The 20,232-nt window shown below is 33.4% G+C and overlaps 2 protein-coding genes across 2 annotated transcripts in view; one reads left to right on the top strand and one right to left on the bottom strand.

Annotated features, from left to right (window-relative positions):
- Nucleotides 1-20,232, top strand: part of LOC114328885 (uncharacterized) — a 128,572-nt gene that overhangs the window by 74,460 nt on the left and 33,880 nt on the right. The gene's annotated exons all lie outside the window — the stretch shown is intronic.
- On the bottom strand, nucleotides 193-19,580 carry LOC114328434 (visual system homeobox 2-like). Its single transcript, XM_050646212.1, has 3 exons — nucleotides 19,557-19,580; nucleotides 12,032-12,206; nucleotides 193-575 (listed from the first exon to the last, which is right to left on the bottom strand). The coding sequence occupies exons 1-3, from the start codon at nucleotides 19,578-19,580 to the stop codon at nucleotides 193-195; spliced, it is 582 nt and encodes a 193-aa protein (XP_050502169.1).

The following is a 20,232-nucleotide window of genomic DNA, read 5'->3' as shown; positions in this document are numbered from 1 at the left end:
AAGATAACGTGAATAGTCAAATCTACTTCAGTTTTATAGAGCTTTGATAAACAGGAGGAAAGTTCTAACAAATAAGAAGTCCGCCTAATACCTTCACTATTATTTAGAAATAACACCGAATATCTAACATACCACGACTTAAAAAAATAATTACAATACAATTTATTATCCAGACCCTTCGTTTTCTCCCTGTCAGAAAACCCCATGAGCCTCCCCCTGGCTCCCTACCTGGAGATTATTAGCGTTCGCATCACAATTCGTCGTCGGGCCAGGCCTGATCTGCATCATGAGATTGTGATTCATCAACTTGGCGCTGTGCTCTTGCGCTTTAGCGCGCAAGCAGGCGATCGAGTTGTTCCGGAACGCTTCGGGATCTTCCGGGTATGACGGCGGTGACGTTTCCTTCTCCCCACTACTACCTGTAGTCACGTGGTTCGGTTGGGAGATCGGGGGTTGGCTCGAGGTGGCACTTGTGTCGCTGTTTTCGGTACGCATAGATGTGGTTTCTTCGTGATCGCTGTTATTGTTGTCTTCTTTTAAGTGTTCGGCTGCTTCGAGGGACTTTCGATGCATTCCTGAAATGATAAATTTTATGGTAAGTACCGTTTTATATTGGATGTGTGCTGTTTGAAGTCATAAAATGGTTCGTCATACTCTATGACAAAAATAAATACACCCAACAACTGCTGTAAAAAGTGTCATCAACATGATTCCCTTTGTTGTTGTTTATTGTATTGATACGAAGTATCATTATAATAGGCCAGGGTAATAAGACAAAAATATACCCTGTTCGTGACACTTCAGCAGCCAGGGTACTGAAGCGTTTTTTCGACAAGTAATACCTATAGGAACAAATTGTAACTATTTCCTGCGTAGGATCTGGCGGCCATTTTCATTTATAAACAATTAACTGTCAAAAAATGGCATTTCCCCTTTTTTTTCAAATCAACGGAAAGCAGTGAAACTTATGATTTTTTTTAGTACAAATATCTTTTTTACGGAAAAAGCTTTAAAATGACGTATTACAAAGTTTGATATACTCATTTATTGTTAATATAATTGCAAAAAAAGGTCGGAATTGCAAAAAAACATATTTTCTTAATAACTTTTATAAAAATTAGTGTAGAGCTTTGACATTTTTGTCAAATGAGGGTTCTTTGATGCTTAATATGTGATAAAATTTTCAAAGCGATTCATTCAATTGTTTAAATTTTATTCAAATTGTTTATCCCAGAGAGCATTTTTTTGCAATAACATAGGTCAGAAAAAAATGACCTTAGAACCATTCCTAGTTTTCTTTCTTTAATTGTAAGTTGAACTTCCTTATCTTTACCTATTCTTCTTAGTACTTCGTTGTTCTTAACTCTATCTACCCAGGAACCCCTAATAATTTTTCTATAGGTCCACATTTCAAAGGCCTTAAGTCATCTCATTGTCTCTACATTTAACGTCCATGATTCTACTCCATAGTATAGTACACTGTATACGTAACATTTTGTTAGGCTTACTTTAAGAGCTAATGTTAAATCTTTCCTACATAGGAGCTTTTTTATTTTCATAAAATTAGAACGTGCTTTTTCGATTCCGACTTTGATTTCTGTAGTGTAGTCATTATTTTCTGTTATAAGTGTTCCTAGGTAAGTGTACTTTTTTATTCTTTCGATCTGCTGGCCCTCTACTATCAAGATTTCGATAGTATTATGGTTGTTTTTACTAATTTTCATAAACTTCCTCTTTTTGATATTGAGAGAGAGTCCGTACTCCCTAGTACACCTTATTATTTTACTCATGAGTCTTTTCAGGTCTTGTAAACTATCGGCTGTTATTACTGATCATCTGCATTTCTGATGTTGTTAACTAAGACTCCATTTACTCTTATGCCGACTGTTTTATCTTCCAGAGTTTCTCGCATTACCTCTTCAGAATAAGCGTTAAATAATAGAGGTCATAGTATGCAGCCTTGCCGGACTCCTCTCTTTATTTCCATTTCTTCAGATGTTTCTTATTCAATTCTTACTATTGCTCGCTGATTGTAATAGAGGTGTGTTATTAGTCTTAAATCTCTTTCATCTAGGTTTTTAGTTTTCAGAATTTCCATGAGTCGATCATGTTTTACTTTATCAAACGTTTTATTGTAGTCTATACAACAGACGTAAAGAGGACGGTTAAGATCCAAACATCTCTGTCTCAGCATGTTGAAGGAGATTAATGCCTCTCTGGTACCCATACCATTGCGAAATCCATATTGAGTATCACTAATATCCAGCTCCAGTTTAGAGTGTATTCTGCTGGCGTGGATAATTTTCAGAAGAATTTTCAAGCTATGTGACATTAAGCTTATGGTTCGGTAGTCACATTTTTTGGCATTCACTTTCTTTGGCAAACACACAAATACTAATGTCAACATTTCTCTAGGGATGATTCCCGCAGTATAGATAGCGTTGAACAGTTCTACTATTATGTCCAGATTTTTCTCGTTGACTAACTTTATCCGCTCGCTAGGTAATTCATCTGGACCAGCAGATTTATTGATTTTCATAGAGTCTATTGCCTGACTAACCTCTGATTTGGTTATCTCTGGGCCCACATCTCCGGTTTGGCTATCCACGGATGTACTAGCTTCTCTCTGGTCATGAAATAGTTCCTCGATGTACTCTTTCCATCGTCGTAGTTTTCGTTCTGTCTCCATTATAATATTTCCATTTTTGTCGAGAAATATATTTGAGGTTCTTCTATTTCCTATTACGGCTAGTTCTTTGACTTTTTTTATGTAGGTTGAAGTTGTCATATCTGTTTTGCAGTTCTTCTATTTCTTTACATTTTTCAGAGAAGTAGGTTTTTTTAGCCTCCCTAACACTAAAAATTGTATACTCTTTGAAACAGTGGCGCACCCAGAATTTTCCTCTGGGGGAAGGGTTGACTTGGGCACCAAAATTTTTTTGTATTGCTTGTGAAAGATAAGTTACATTTTCCTACTATTCTATATATATTTTCTATATACCCTGCGAGGTTTTTTAACCTCCAACCCCCCCCCCCCCCCCCGGGTGAGCCATTTCTTTGAAAGATTTCAACGCAAAAAGGAAAATATGAAGACGGAAATAAACGAACAACAAAAACCAATAATTTCTAATGATGGAAAATATACTTAGAAAAACGAGACAAAAGAAATATGTAAGATGACGCATTGAAATTGCACGGCCTACAGACCGAGAAAACTTTTCAGTAATTGCAATATCAATGCTCGATGTAATGTTACCGACGTATCCTGAAAATATCATGGATGGATCGCAAAACAAACGTTTCCGAACAACGCGGAAAACAATGCGAATTTAAATTCCATAAAAATCAGGAATTTGGAATACTTGGGGCACATTGGGTGAATAATACAAGATATAAGAAATATAATGCAGGGCAAAATTAAGACAGAAGAAGCGTAGCAGGACGTAAAATCTCGTGACTACACAATCTCTGTGCATAGTTTGGATGCAGTTCAATTAGGTAAACTATTCAGGCGCGTAACCAATAAAATTATAATTGCCAGAATGATATCCAATCTCCGATAAAATCGGAGCTTGAAGAAGAAGAAAAGAGAAACAATCCCCGAAAAAATATTTGACAAATTTCGACTACTAATATTAATATGATTACTTTGCAACCATAATATTAAAAAACATCATGTATATGTATAAATAAATATCTAATTTACAAAAATGTTCGTCGTCTTTCTACCTAATGATTCAAGTATTATGATACTGAATCTTAATTTTAAGATACATATTGTGGTTTTGGGATGTAGAATTTTGTGATATTAGTATGCAAATGAGGATAGGGAACATCCATAAACTACGTCGTAAAAAATTCGGACTTTTCAATACCCTCCCCCCCCCTTCCGTCGTAAAGCATCGTTTACAGTTGAGCCCCCCCCCTCATACCGACGTCGTAATTGCCACTCACGACCCTCCTTTTTAGTGATTTTTTTTTAAATTCCATGATATTTCTGGATTCTTTAAAGTTAGCTATCAAACTTTATTTATTAAATATGTAGCTCATTAATATCCGCGTACTTTTTTCTCTCAATTCACTGTACAACTAATTAGCTTTATTGGGACAAAAGACAATACTTTTATCGTCGTTTCGATATGCTCTCTTAACTGCATCATATAAACCTTGATACTTATTTTGTTTTTATTTCAGTGCCATTTCTTTTATTAAGTATAAATACAATGTACTACCTAAATAAAATAGAATCTTTTATTTCTGTTCATTCTTGTAGAATTGTTTCACATACAGTATTCAGTAAATAAATTAACAGTTTAATATTTATTGCTTTCAGACGTTGTTCTGTATAGAAGCGTTTGTTTAAATATATAGAACAATGTTTTATTGTTTGTTATTCTGTACAAAACTGCTAGTAATATTATTAAGGCTGTAAGTGATAAAAACGAAATGAAAGGTATGCGATAAAAGTAATACACCTACTAATTCTTGTTAATTCTAAAATAGGGTATTTTTTATATTCGTGAACATCAAATGACGTCGGATGTGCACGCATGGCCCCCTCCCCCTGTCGTATACCGTCATAATAAGCAAAGACCCCCTCCCCCTTTTCAACGACGTAGTTTATGGATGGTCCCATACAGTTAAAATCACATAAATGTAATTTCTTTAAATGTATATCATTTTCCTGCACATAAATCTTTTAAAAACTGACAACTGTAATCTATTTTACGTTGTATGTAACGGAAACTGCAAGTAAGTCATACGACAGTGTGACAGTGATCATAATTCCTAGCACACTCATAAATTCACCGTTGCAGTGCTTATATACGCTGTTTCTGTGCATTTGTCTGTCTTGTCCTTCAAAAATTGCAGCAGGAAGTTTCAAACGGAAATGGATTTTTGGAGAAGAGCAGCAGATATATCTAGAAAAGAAAGGATTACTAATGATAACATTAGAGAAATAATGGGAATCAAACGAACAATTACAGATGACTTATCAACTAAACGACTTATCTGGTTCGGACATACACAAATAATGGATGAACAACGAATACTAAAGGAAATACTAAAATTGGCAATCAGAGGGAAACACAAAAAGATGTAGCGAAGAAAAAGTTGGAGCGAAGGCCTTTGTCTCAGAGAAAGAAACATAGAAAAGGACCTATGAATATGAAACAACCGGACAAAGTGGCGATTGGAAGTCGGAGAACATTATACACCGATATATAGTAGTAGTAAAAAGAAACATTTTGCGAGAAAATATTTGACTACTTTAACAGTGTCATAAATTTAATCACATATTCTGAGACTAAAAATAGTTCGATTGAACCTAACTTACCTTAGTACAAATGTGCACGTAAAAAAAGTTATAGCCCCTTTAAGTTACAAAATGAAAATCAATTTTTTCCAATATATCGAAAACTATTAGAGATTTTTTATTTAAAATGGACATGTGGCATTCTTATGGCAGTAGCATCTTAAAAAAAATTATAGTGAAATTTGGACACCCCATAAAAATTTTATGGGGGTTTTGTTCCTTTAAACCCCCCCCCCCCAAACTTTTGTGTACGTTCCAATTAAATTATTATTGTAGTACCATTAGTTAAACACACTGTTTTTAAAACTTTTTTGGCTCCTAGTACTTTTTCGAAAAGTCAGTTTTTATCGAGATATTTTGAATATTTGTCAAATCCACCACATATTTGTATATGGGTGTACGATTATGGAGACTTGGTAGTAATATGAAAATTTATGTATGACTTACATTTTTAGGTATATTTTGAACCATATTAAAAAAGAAGCCACATCCCGATAAAAGGTGCCTTCTCGAAAAAATACAAAGAGGCAAAAAAGTTTTAAAAACACTGTGTTTAACTAATGGTACCGCAGTAATATTTTAATTGGAACGTACACAAACATTTGGGGGGTTTAAAAGAACAAAACCCCCATAACATTTTTATGTAAACATATTAAAAAATAGGCCTCAACTCGATAAAAACTGCATTATCGAAAAAATACTAAGAGGCAAAAAAGTTTTAAGAATATTGAATTTAACTAATGGTACCACAATAATAATTTAATTGAGACGTACATAAAAGTTTGGGGGGGTTTAAAGGAACAAAACCCCAATAAAATTTTTATGGGGTGCACAAATTTCACTATAATTTTTCGTTAAGATGCTCCTGCCATAATAATGCCACATGTCCATTTTCAATAAAAAATCTCTAATAGTTTTTGATATATTCGAAAAAATCGATTTTCATTTTGTAACTTCAAAGGGCTGTAACTTTTTTTATGTGCATATTTGTACCAAGGTAAGTTAGGTTCATTCGAACTATTTTTGGTCCCAGAATATGTGATTTAATTTATGACCTGTATTTTTGTTACACCCTGTATTAATGAAACATCCGGTATAAATAAATCTAGAAAAACGTTTCTGGTCGTCTTTTAAATTGATGATTAGGATTAGACAATCTATTACTTAATTTTAAGTTATTGTGATTTTGGGATGTAGTATTTTGTGACGTATATGCAAATATTGCAAATGTGTATATGGTTAAAATCACATAAACGTATTTGTTTAAATTTATACTATTCTAGCTCATAAATCCTTTAGAAACCGAAAACTATAATCTATTTTATGTTTTATGCAATGAAAACTGCGAGTAAGTCATACGACAGTGACCATAATTTCTAACAAACTCATAAATCCACAATCCACCGCTGCAGTGCTTGTGCTGTTTCGGTGCATCATATTATTATGCTGTGCATTTGCCTGTCGTAGTATGTCGTATCCTTTGCAGCAGGAAGTTTCATAACCGCCCTCAAAAATGAAATAAATTGTTAGATTTGGTGACGGTTAGTGACATCAAGCGGCGAAATTGAAAACTAAGCAGAGAGGAAGCTTTCGAGTGGAGCGAGTATTGACCTTGTGTTAGGTGCTAGATTCGCCGATAGAGGTCGAAGTGGTAGGGACTACGATTATGGGGTGTATACTGAGAACTATCAAAATACCAGGGTGTGCATAAATGTGTAGCTTGTTTTAATTAATCAGTAATTTAAATAGGATGTGGTTTATCCTTTGGTAATTTGTATATTATCTTGATTTTACCCTTATTCTTCACCTCTCTTTCGGTCGGTTCTCTACGTTTTTATCTTTCTTTTGCTTCTATTTTACTTTCAAAAAGCAGCTGTTTATTGTACCTACTTGGTATTCCCAATTACGCCAGTCAATGGGAGCAAGAATAGGATATTACCTCCGAATTCTATCCTACTGCATGGATTTTAATGAAATTTTGGGAATAGCATCTACTTATTTCCTTATCTAAAGTCTACCCTATGCCGATGTGTGCTTTTATCTTGGGGGTGGTTCCCACCCCTTCTCAGGGGTGGAAAATTTTTTGGTAAGATAACCACGGAATTCGCTAGAGAACCTAATTCTAAGCAAAAACTGTTCTATAATTTTTTTTGAAAACTCGATACTTTTTGAGTTATTCGTGGTTGAAAATTGGCAATTTTCATTGAAACATGACACCTTTTCGAACAGTTTTTTTTCAAATACCTTAAAAAATATGCATCTAACTAAAAAACTGTATAAAACATTTTTGTAGGTTATAAAAAAAAACAAAGATACACTTGCCATCATAAATCTTCTAGTTATAATACAAAAAGAGATATGGTAGGTGAAAAAGTTTGTTTCTTTGCTACATGCTCAAATTGGTGTATTCAACTTAAAATAACAGAGAAACGGTCGATTTTATGTATATAATGCTACCAATACTTTTTGTAGTGCTTGAAAACACCTTTTAAAATTAGCAATATTAAAGGTAAATTACATTCAAACTAAGCGAGATATCTTGCAAACAAAATTGATAACTAATGTATTTTAAGACAAAATTAGAAGTAACTTTAACCCCCATCCACCAGAATGTAAATGCATCATTTTCCGTCTACAATACTTTTTATTATAGTGTTATTTCTATGTTAAAAAAGTGGGACGAGTTTAAAATGAATGGTTTTTGAAAAAAATAAGCTCAAATTATAGAGCGCATTTTTAAATGTTCTTTTAAAATCTTCTTTTTCTCCATGTAACTTGAAAACGGTAACAGATACAGTAATGAAAAATAAAACGAAATTTTTATCTAAAAAAACTCTACATTTTTGTATTATATCTTTTTTCGTATCTCTTATCATTTTCGAGTTACATGGAGAAAAAGGCAGATTTTTAAAGAATTTTAAAAATGCGCTCTATATTTATTTTGATCTTACTTTTTCCAAAAATCCTTCATTTTAAACCAGTCCAACTTTTTTAACATAGAAATAACACTATAATAAAAAGTATTTTAGAAGGAAAATGATGTATTTAAATTCTGATGGATGAGAGGTTAGATATACTTCTTATTTCTTCTTAAAATACATTAGTCATCATTTTTTTTGCAGCATATCTCGCTTAATTTGAATGTAATCTACATTTAATACTGCCCATTTTAAAGGCCTTTTCAAGCACTACCAAAGTTATTAGTACCTTTATATACCTAAAATCGACCGTTTCTCTGTTATTTCAAGGTGAATACACCGATTTGAGCATGCACCAAAAAACAAACTCTTCTCACCTACCATACCCCTGTTTGTAATATAACTAGAAGATTTATGAAGGAATAATTCTCCTTGTTTTCCTTGTTTTTTTATAAGCTACAAAAATATTTTATATAGTTTTTTTATTAGATGCATAGTTTTTAAGTTATTCGCAAAAATCCGTCCGAAAGGGTATCATTTTTTAATGAAAATGGCCAATTTTCAACCACGAATAACACAAAAAGTATTGAGTTTTCAAAAGATAATTATGGAACAGTCTTTGCTTAGAATTAAATTCTCTAGCCTCTTCCGTGACTATTTTATCCAAAAAAAATTTTCACCCCAGAGAAGGGGTGAGAAACGCCCCCAAGATAAAAGTGCACATCGGCATAGGGTAGACTTTGTTTCTTGAGCTATTCCCTACTTACTGTGAAAATAACAAGTAAATCGATGTAGTAGGATGGAATTCGGAGCCAAATACCCTCATTGACTGCCCTAAATTAATTGTGTTAATTTATTATATGGGAACATATATTTATTATATATCCTTATTTTTTAAAAAGCTTTTTGAAAACCATGCCCTACGAGTGCTTCAGATTTATCCGCATTAGTAGCGGATCTTGAAATAAATACATAAGGAGGGGAAATGCATTGGGAGGGAGGGGACTTCCAATGGAACATCAAACAAAAACATAAAAAAGTTAAACCTCCACATAACTGACATAAGTAATAACTTATAATATGATCCATAAAATTTCCTTAATTTTCTTAAATATCGGGTATATTGGGTAGAATTTGTCTGTCTATGGCGTAAGTTTAATGAATTTTGGACCTTATTGTGGGTGGGGGTGGTTCCCCCATTCCACAATTAATAATAATTGTAGGTAATACCAAACTCACCACAATCTCTTCTGCATGGATATTAGGTAAATAAAGTTGATTTATTCCTATACCTATTCCTTTTTACTGTTTATGTACAAACACTTTTCTGTAATGTTCTACATAGAATATTTTTGAATTCATTTTTTTAAAAACTTTTTTGTTGGATCGACCGTTCAAGATATTAGGTAGCTGAACCTTAGGAAGTGTCCCAACTCACGGTGAGAGTCAAATGGTGCCCGGAGCTTAATCATGTATTATCTATAACATCCATGTTATTTAAAACAATTTTTCTCAATGTATCCATGACTGTATCATTTGAAATGGTGCTTGCCCATATATTTTCAATTTTGGTGGCTTAGCATGTTAGCACTGATGATGCTCTGTATTCAGATCGGAAAACGTTTTGAATTTGTGATGTAGCCCTTTTATGGAAATTTTAATAAATTATATACCTTTTAAAAAGGATTTTAATTATTTTTTTAATTAGTAAGTCTTATAATAGTGATGGTGATGATTATGATGATGAGAAAATTGTGAAAAATGCATTAAAATACGATCGGTATTTAAATATTTGACTTCAAACAACACCATCAGTAAATAGTACCATATTCTGGCAATTTTATAACAACCAATATTTGCAAATTGATTTTAAGTTTCGAAAATTATTTTAGTTTCTTATATTACGATGAATTTTTTTATATTCATTTATATTTTTTATTCGAATCGTATACAATGAAGCAATAATGGCCTTTTGGTATTAATATGTAATGAAAATACATCACAACTTTAAATTCACTTATTTGACGTTTCAGTTTCACGTCGGAACTTTTCTTCAAAATACAATTAAAAAATAAAACAATGCATTTTTTTTGTTACTTTCAATACAAAAATCTTCTAATAATTTAGTTGTATGTATTTGATTTATTTTTAATCTCAATTTAGACGTGTTATATGTATTTTGTTATATTTATGTATGGATAGAGTGAAAGAAATGGACGAGGGCAAACTTCTTACACCAGAAAAAATTATCCATGATGAACTCTTTTTCGATAAAAAGCCTCAACGTAAATGGTCATGAATAAGCCCAGCTGGCAGTGTCAAAACTTAGACAGATTTGAATCCTTTTATTGCGAAATGTAGCAACGAAATGCAAGACCAGTCCCTGTCCTAAATCACAAACTAGGATTAAGAATTAATGCCAGAAATAACACCATATGAAGTCAAAACGACAATTTTAGAAATGAAAAATAACAGACCCTCTGACGATGATGGAGTTCCACCGAATTCATCTTCCAAGGAAAAACCCCTTCTCAATGGAACAATGCAGTCATTGTTTTATTACACAAGAAAGGAGATATAACAGATCTAAAAATACTACTGTCCTATCAGTTTGCTATCATTCATACATATAAAAACTTTTCACAAAAATTATCAAAAAATACTGGAAGCTAAGTTAAACTTATTATAAGTCTAGAGAACAAATTGGATTTAGATCGGGATACAGCACTAACGACCAATTACTAATGATAAAGAAAGAACACAACACATAACAGAAACAAACAATTGGCACTGGTATTCGTGGACTATGAGAAAGAGTTCAGAAAGAGATAAATGTTTCTTCTTTACCGGAACACTAGAAGAAACCTCATTATTACTATCCCACGGACGCCACATAATGATAGAAAACGTAATGAATAAAATGAGTAATACTACTTAACACTTCCCGTGATACATAAAGACTAACAAATTTTATCAAGAAATCGTATTTTAATACTGGTTGGTCTTCAGTTCCATAAACTTATTATACAAATACCTGAAAACCACTTAAAAGGTGATTAAATAGCAACCCCGTCGCGCACTACAATCGAATTCGAAAAACCCTTTTAGCGGTACAGTTTCGTCAATATAAGCCTAATCTGTATTAATGAAATTATAATGAGTTTGGATTGTACGCAATTAAATCAACATTAAGAAATGAAGATTGACAAATTTTACCAGAAAACATATTTAAATTTTACCTGAAACCGGGCCTTTTATACTATTATCGGCTAATCCAGGATGTTTATAGTGGTAACTAATTGATCTTAACCATTTACTGTTTAACATACCATACAAACTTATGGAGCAGAGTCTTTAATACTGACGCAAAAATCCGCGAATAAACTCAGAATTACACAACGAGCCATGGAACTTGCAGTGCTGAACGTGAGCCTTCGAGACGACATTGCAAACCAACAAATCAGGCAAAGATCACGAGTTCAAGACGTCATCGAAAGAGCTACGACGCTTAAGTGGAACTGGTCAGACCATTCTAGAACACAAGATGGACTGTAGATACGACAAATCATAATTCATGGAATGGAGGCCGAGAAACTATAAAGGCTACTATAAAAAGATTAAAGCTACTATAAATAAAAAGGCGGGATACTGGCTACAAGCGGCCCAGTGTACAGAACACTGGAAAAAACTGAGGGAGGCCTATGCGATGAAACAAAATAAATATACACACAACGTCAAATTGATCTGTGTGGTTGTTATGAAATTGCCATCAGGTAAAAATGAATACAGACATTACCTAACAGCCAGGGAGCGACGCTTTCGTTTTCCTTGGCGCTCTTGAGGATCGTCTCAGGAAGAGGAAGCGAATGCCGCACCATTGCACCATAGAGTCCGTACTCGGCCATGATTGTACTCCTACCCCAACATTTCTCCGTTTTCCTCCATTTCGCCCGTCGGTTTTGGAACCATACCTAGAACATAATATAAGTATAAAAAAATGAATCAAATAATGTTTTTTGACATGTACTATTTTTGTAAGTTCCTAATGCGTACGCACTTTAACCTAATACAATTTCAGTATTATTTTTCTTTAAGTTGGAATTTGTTTTTAATGTTATAGGTAAGCTATTTATAAGGGGGAATTTTACGTAGCGATAATTATACGCATCATATTAGTCGATTCATATAATAATGGCGTTAGTTGGTGTTATTTACGCGTCCCAAACGTCTTACAAAGCCCACCAGCTATAGGTCTGGATCCCGCGTATGAAAAAAAAGTTGATTAAAAGCAAGCTTAAAATTTGTTAATAGCTTAAGGGTGTCTAGTCGGATAAACTTTGATATATGGAAACACTGGAACAGGGGCAGTTTTAATTGGGGAACAGGTTAAAAATTTGGAACGTTCAGACCACGAAAACGGCACATTTATTTTGTCCGACAGAACAGACTTAAACTCTCCGAACAGAGATTAAACTCTCATGCAAAAATCAGACTGCTATTTATCACCTGTCATAATTCCTGTCATTTGACATATTCTACATGTTCCACTCATTAAAACGCCCATTTGGTGATAAATAGCAGTCTGATTTTTGCATGAGAGTTTAATCTCTGTTTGGAGAGTTTAAGTCTGTTCTGTCGGACAAAATACATGTGCCGTTTTCGTGGTCTGACCGTTCCAAATTTTTAACCTGTTCCTGTTCCACAATTAAAACTTCCCCTGTTCCAGTGTTCCCATATATCAAAGTTTGTCCGACTAGACACCCTTAAGCTATTAACAAATTTTCAGCTTGCTATTAATCAACTTTTTTTTCATACGCGGGATCCAGACCTATATCGGGGCCAAACAACTCCTGAGACCTGAGAGATAGGATGATTTTCACACCGGATGAACCAACAAGAATCATTCCAAATCCAAAATACAATGACTCCACATTCAACCTTTTTCATCACCAAGGCAAGGATGCAATAATGGATGGTGTGTGAACACACTACGAGTGAAGTACCAACAAAAAACCGGTGACAGGAATTATTTCCTAAAAAGTAGACCTCCCAACAATAAAAAAAAGTAGAAAGATGGAATTGGAAAGAAGCAAAGTGGCCAAACTACAGAAGACATTTAAACGAAATAAGAAGAGAGAATTCGAATCCGTAGAAGAAACAGAAAGAAAAATAGTGGAAATCACAACAAGAATTCAACGAGCAACGGAAAACAACATTCCAAGAGAATTCACGAACAACAAAGGACTAATAATTAATAACTAAAAGAGATAAAAGAAGTCATAAAGGAAAGAAACATGACCAGAAAAGCATACGAAAGGACAAGAAGAAGAGAATTCAAGATTTACAGAGACGTAGTATCCGAAAAAGTTAGAACAAGACTCAGAAGCTTCAACGAAAGCAAATGGCACAAAAACATCAGAAAAGCAGAAGAGAACCAAGGAAATGTATGGTAAATGTAAAAGACCAAGAAGAGAGGGAAACAGAAGATGCATAGAGGAAAATAATTTTTCTGTAGACGTGTTCGTACCGAAAGTGCATATAACTCACCCTAATGTACCCTGTGCCTAGGGACTAATTCACCCCTTTCTCAAAACGCACCCCTTTAAATGGTAGCACTCCGCTGTTTTTTAATATTTAGAGGTGCATTGAAAATATGAAACAATAAAACCACGTTAACGTTGTATTTCCTTTTAGCTCTCTTATGTTGAACCTAATCAATAGCCTAAAGGTACTTCTTTTAACAAACCACATGAGGACTCCTTAAGACCAGAGACATCCTCGCAAGAAATCGTATACAGATGATGTAGAGAGAAAAATATCGACTGATCAATCATCTCATCAGAGTCTAGCCAGGTGGTTGCCTAAGACAACCAATCAAGAAAGTATGCAAGGTGCGAAAACTTACTTACAGGAAAATATGTCCAGAAGTTCAACAACAGGAATAATCAGGTAGGTACCTGAAGAGTATGTGGTTCCAGACAAAATGCAGTGCAGAAGTTGAACGTCGGACGCAGAAACAAGAAATCTATCTCAAGTTTGAAATGTAAATATTTAGGACAATAAAGGTATGTGGCAAAATAAACAGTACAAATATACAGTACAAATCGTTACAACTTATTTGAGTATCGTGTTAATATTAGGTGCTTTAGGATGGCTCTCAGTTTTTGCAGAAAAAATGCTGAAGGGGGCAGACCGATTCACCTTCTGACATTCCGGAATTGCGGACTGGAATTAAAGATTTTTTTGTACCAGAGTACAGTAAAACCTCGATATAACGGACTAATTGGGGGGACAGGATGTACGTTAAAGCCGAAAGTCCGTTATATAAAAATAGGTTTAAAATCAATGATTTTTTTTTTGAAAATATGTACTGTATCTAGATACAGTGTACAAATCTGCACGTTAAAAAAGGAATCTAGTTTTATTGAAGATATTCTTGTTTAGGCGCGATACGATTGAGGGTAAAATTGTACATAAATCTGCGCGCCTGCGCAGACAGTATGTACACAGACAGTATGTAGTTCATTGCTAATCTTTCAAGATAGGTATGTATGTATCTGTAACCGTGCAAATAAGTCATTAAAAGAATATATTAGTGTTTTTAGGAAATGTATTATTTATTATAATTTTTGTGTTTTTGGATTTGTGTTTCTCTGTAGTAAAATAATAAAATATTATGTAAGCATAACATTTTTACACTATATGTCGCCGTGTTGTTTAATTATATCCGAAACGTACATGTCAATTACAAGGACCTCGCTGAAGTAGTTGGTAATGCGTTAGCTCTGAGATTGGAATGACGCGGGTTCAAATCCTGGGCGATTCATATATTTTTTTTATTTTTGGTTCTTTTAATAAAATTTTTTGAAAGTGGTAGGTAAGAAAGTTAGTTTGATTTTTAAATAAAATACAAATAACCTGTTAAGTATATTTACTTCGTTTAAATTACCTATTATATAATAGAAGAATATCTTCTTACGTGCGTACAAAGTACACACACATTCTTTTTGAAGATATTCTTCTTTAGCGGCGAATCGATTGAGGGTAAAATTTGATTGATCCGCGCGCATGCGCACACCGACAGTATGGTATTAGTTGTTATACGGGCTCTGATTGGGTGTTGAAATTTTGAAATGATCTGTCAATAATTGTTCAATATGGAGGTTATCGGTAAACAAAAATATTGTATAATATTAGTTTTTATTGATGTGTGGACAGAAATAAAATCAAATTTATAATTATAGTGACTTTTTAAATAGTTTTGAAAAGCCGCAGGTACGTAATTCTAAATGTTTCAGTTGGAAATACTTAATAGTTTCAATACCTATCTATTTGAAAAATGTAAACAAAATAATGTAGTTACCTATTAGTAGGCAATGCTTTAATTTACATAATCTGATTACGAACAAACTTTCTACAAATCTTCATCTCATATCGTTTTCTTACTCTATATTTTGTTGTATTTTATTTCGACAAAAATCAAACTAATAATTTTATTAAATTCATATAAATTTATGGTGTAAACGTTTAGTTTGTGTATATTCCCACATGACGTATACGAGAGTTTGGTGCAGTTTGAAATGACGTCAACTTTTGTACGGTGCCGTAGACGTGAAGTGGGTTCAAGCCCCAAGCAAGTTATTATTGTTTTATTTTTTGAAGTGAAAACTTCTTTAGGCACGTTGTGCACTTTCTTTGGATAGGGGAAAAAGCATTGAATTCGCGACCGTCATCGCGACCCTCATCGCGACCGTCATTGCGACCGTCATTGCGACCGTCATCGCTCATGCTATATATTATGTGTATGTATATATAATATACATTGTGTAGACGTATTTAAATTTATAATAAATGTAAAACCTATTTTACGATGGGGAAAAAGATTAATTTCGCGACCATCATAGCGACCGTCATCTCTTCGGCGAAATAAATTTTGTATATATATTAATTTATTATGTGTATGTATATATAAATTGTATAGAAGTATTAAATTTAAAATAAATATAAAACCTATTTTACGATGGGGAAAAAAGATTAATTTCGCGACCATCATAGCGACCGTCATCTCTTCGGCGAAATAAATTTTGTATATATATTAATTTATTATGTGTATGTATATATAAATTGTATAGAAGTATTAAATTTAAAATAAATATAAAACCTATTTTACGATGGGGAAAAAAGATTAATTTCGCGACCATCATAGCGACCGTCATCTCTCCGGCGAAATAAATTTTGTAGGTACATATATATATATATATATATATATATATATATATATATATATATATATATATATATATATATATTTTATGTGTATGTCCGAGATATAAATTGTGTAGAAGTATTAAAATTTAAAATAAATGTAAAACCTATTTTTCTATAGAAAAAAAGGATTTATTTCGCGACCGTCATCGCGACCGTCATCTCTTCGGCGAAATAAATATTTTGTACATATATGTATTGAAGTTAAAACTTCTTTAGGGACGTTGTGCACTTTTTGGATGGGAAAAAGTATTAAATTGGCGACCGCCGTTGAGATCGTCATCGCCTCGAAGAAATAAATTTTTGAAGTGAAAACTTCTTAAGGGTCGTTGTGCACTTTTTGGATGGGGAAAAAGTATTAAATTAGCGACCGTCATCGTTTCGACGAAATAATTTTTTGAAGTGAAAATTTCTTTAGGGACGTTGTGCACTTTTTAGATAGGGAAAAAGTATTGAATTAGCGAACGTCATCGCGACCGTCATCGCTTCGGCAAAATAAATTTTTAAAGTAAAAACTTCTTTTGGGGACGTTGTGCACTTTTTAGATGGGGAAGAAGTATTGAATTAGCGACCGTCATCGCTTCGGCGAAATAAATTTTTGAAGTGAAAACTTCTTTAGGGACGTTGTGCACTTTTTGGATGGGGAAATATTATTAAATTTGAATGGGGAAAAAGTAATAAATAAGCGACCGTCATCACTTCGACGAAATAAACATTTGAAGTGAAAACTTCTTTAGAGACGTTGTGCTCTTTTTGGATGGAAAAAAGTATTAAATTATCGACCGTCATCACGACCGTCATCGCTTCGATGAAATAAATTTGTAAAGTGAAAACTTCTTGAGGGACGTTGTGCACTTTTTGGATGGGGGAAAAGTATTGAATTAGAGACCGCCATCGCTTCGACGAAAAAAATATTTGAAGTGAAACTTCTTTAGGGGCGTTGTGCACTTTTTCGATGGAAAAAAGTATTAAATTAGCGATCGTCGTCGTTTCGATGAAATCAATTTTTGAAGTGGAAACTTCTTGAGGGACGTTGTGCAGTTTTTGGATGGGGAAAAATATTAAATTAGCGACCTTTATCGCTTCGACAAAATAAATGTTTGAAGTCAAAAATTTCTTTAGGGACGTTTGGATGGGGATAAATTACTAAATTAGGGACCGTCATCGCTTCGACGAAATAAATATTTGAAGTGAAACTTCTTTAGGGACGTTGTGCACATTTTGGATGGGCGAAAGGTATTGAATTAGGGACTGTCATCCATCGCTTCGACGAAATAAATATTTGAAGTGAAACTTTTTTAGGGACGTTGTGCACTTTTTCGATGGAAAAAAGTATTAAATTAGCGACCATCATCGCTTCGATGAAATCAATTTTAGAAGTGGAAAGTTCTTGAGGGACGTTGTGCACTTTTTGGATGGGGAAAATATTATATTAGCGAACCTTCATCGCTTCGACGAAATAAATTTTTGAAATGAAAACTTTTTGAGGGACGTTGTGCACTTTTTGGATAAGGAAAAATTATTAAATTAGCGACATTAATCGCTTCGACGAAATACATTTTTTAAGTAAAAACTTTTTTAGGGACGTTGTGCACTTTTTGTATGGAGGAAAAGTATAGAATTAGGGCCGTAATCGCTTCGACGAAATAAATATTTAAAGTGAAACTTATTTAGGGACGTTGTGCACTATTTCGATGTAAAAAAGTAATAAATTAGCAACTATCATCGCTTCGACGAAATAAATATTTGAAGTGAAAACTTCTTGAGGGACGTTGTGCACTTTTTGGATGGGGAAAATTATTAAATTAGCGACCGTTATCGCTTCGACGAAATAAATTTTTGAATTGAAAATTTCTTTATGGTCATCACTTCGCTGAAATCAATTTTGTACATATATAAATTATGTGTATGTATACATTAATAGCATAGGGCATACGCATCGCGCATATCGTATATGATATAGGTACAGCACTTCTTTTAGGATGGGGTAAAAGCATTGAGCTCGTAATGTATATACTATAAGAAGTTTTCACTTCTGTCGGCACTCCCACGAGTGCCCTTAATTTTTTTTATAGATTTTATGATTGTAAGTGTATTATTATATAATTTTTGAAGATATTCTTCTTTTTTGAAAGTGGTAGATAAGAAAGTTAGTTTGATTTTTAAATAAAATAAGTACAAATAACCTTTTAAGTATATTTACTTCGTTTAAATTACCTATTATATAATAGAAGAATATCTTCTTACGTGCGTACAAAGTACACACACATTCTTTTTTTGCTACTTTTTTACTTTTCTACCTCATCTAAAAACTTGCTGCAATATACTCATTTGGTTGACAAAATTATTCACTGATCCATGGGTTGAATAAGCGATGTATTTTTTGGCAGAATTATACAATTAAAGTTGCCATCTTCTGAATGACGAATATTTTCAGGGGGATAAGCAGGAGTGTGGTCTAAAATGAATAAACATTTCACCTCTTTCGGTGGCATTTCCAGTTTCTTCTCTTGAAATTTTCTCACTGCAGGTACAAATTCTTTAAAATCCAATTTTTGAAAATATCTGTGGTGAACCATGCCTTATTAGAGCTATAATATTAAACGGGCAGATGATGCATTTTATCTTTGACAACTCTAGGTTTACGAGATTTGTCAACAATTATAGCAGTCAATCCATGCGATCTATCGGGATTAGCATAAAGCGGTGCCGAGATCCTGTCATTGCTGATTTTTCTTTCAGAATTTGATTTTTCATATTTTTTTGCATTAATTTTTTTTTGATCGGATGTTTTGTCCGTTATATCCGAAGTCCGTTAAATAGAGGTCCGTTGTATCGAGGTTTTACTGTACTGTTTATTTTGCCGCATACTGTATTATAATGAGGGATTGCAGCATATAACTACTGTAATTTATCCTTACGTAGTAAGTAGTTTTTGGGACGTCAAAGATAGAATACATACCTATATAAGTTCTTATAGCCGTGCAAAGTGTAATAAGGTAAGCGTTAATCTTTCTTGGACGATTTTTGTTATCAAATGAAAACGTACTTCTTACTGGAAATTTGTTGGTTAATTTCATGTTGATAAGAATAGTTTTCATTTCGTGAATTAGTTAAATCTCCAATAAACAATACGAGTACGTGAATTTACAAGAGGATTATTTATTACTCGGCTTTGTAGAATCAGCAGAAATTATGTGTCTCAGAATTTTAAACAATATTAAATATGTATTGTTTGTCCCATTGTTTTCAGTCTGGTAGGATGTAGAATAACATTTTTGGATGTTGTTTTATGTGCTATTAGATTGAAAACTTAGTTTTTTGATAGCAGTTGCCGCTAGGGCATCCCTGCCATTTCGTTCGCTGCAATCCGTGACTGCACGCCGGGGTTTGTCCTAGTTGGGTCAGAGAGAGCAGCATATGTGCCTCCTGATTAGAGTTGCACAAGTTTGACTTGAATGTTTGAACTTGACTTGAGTTTGACTTAATTTCAAGTCAAACTCAAGTCAATCCTTCTGAAAAATATTTCAAGTCAAGTCAAACTGGTCAATTGTACAAGTTTGAAAATTAAAACTGTTTGTCAAACTAGTTTGAAAGAGTTCGAAAAATAATTTATTTAGTAGATATATACTTTTTTGTCGAGATAGACATGTTAGTTGCCAATTAAGATAAGAAAATTAATAATACAATGAGTGCCACATAAAAGTCAAATTTTTCAATGTGTTTTAATTG

Source organism: Diabrotica virgifera, chromosome 3 (genome assembly GCF_917563875.1).
Source record: "Diabrotica virgifera virgifera chromosome 3, PGI_DIABVI_V3a".
Taxonomy (NCBI): domain Eukaryota; kingdom Metazoa; phylum Arthropoda; class Insecta; order Coleoptera; family Chrysomelidae; genus Diabrotica; species Diabrotica virgifera.
The sequence above is the reverse complement of the archived record's forward strand: the minus strand, read 5'-3'. Positions and strand labels throughout refer to the sequence as shown.

What these genes read in the sequence shown, in the direction of transcription:
- LOC114328434 (XM_050646212.1), bottom strand. Translation starts at nt 19,580, where the DNA reads ATGAAATTAACCAACAAATTTCCA. An exon ending in AATTAACCAACAAATTTCCA is followed by an intron (nt 12,207 to 19,556) that starts GTAAGAAGTACG and finishes ATTATGTTCTAG; the next exon opens with GTATGGTTCCAAAACCGACG. An exon ending in CGTCGCTCCCTGGCTGTTAG is followed by an intron (nt 576 to 12,031) that starts GTAATGTCTGTA and finishes TTATCATTTCAG; the next exon opens with GAATGCATCGAAAGTCCCTC.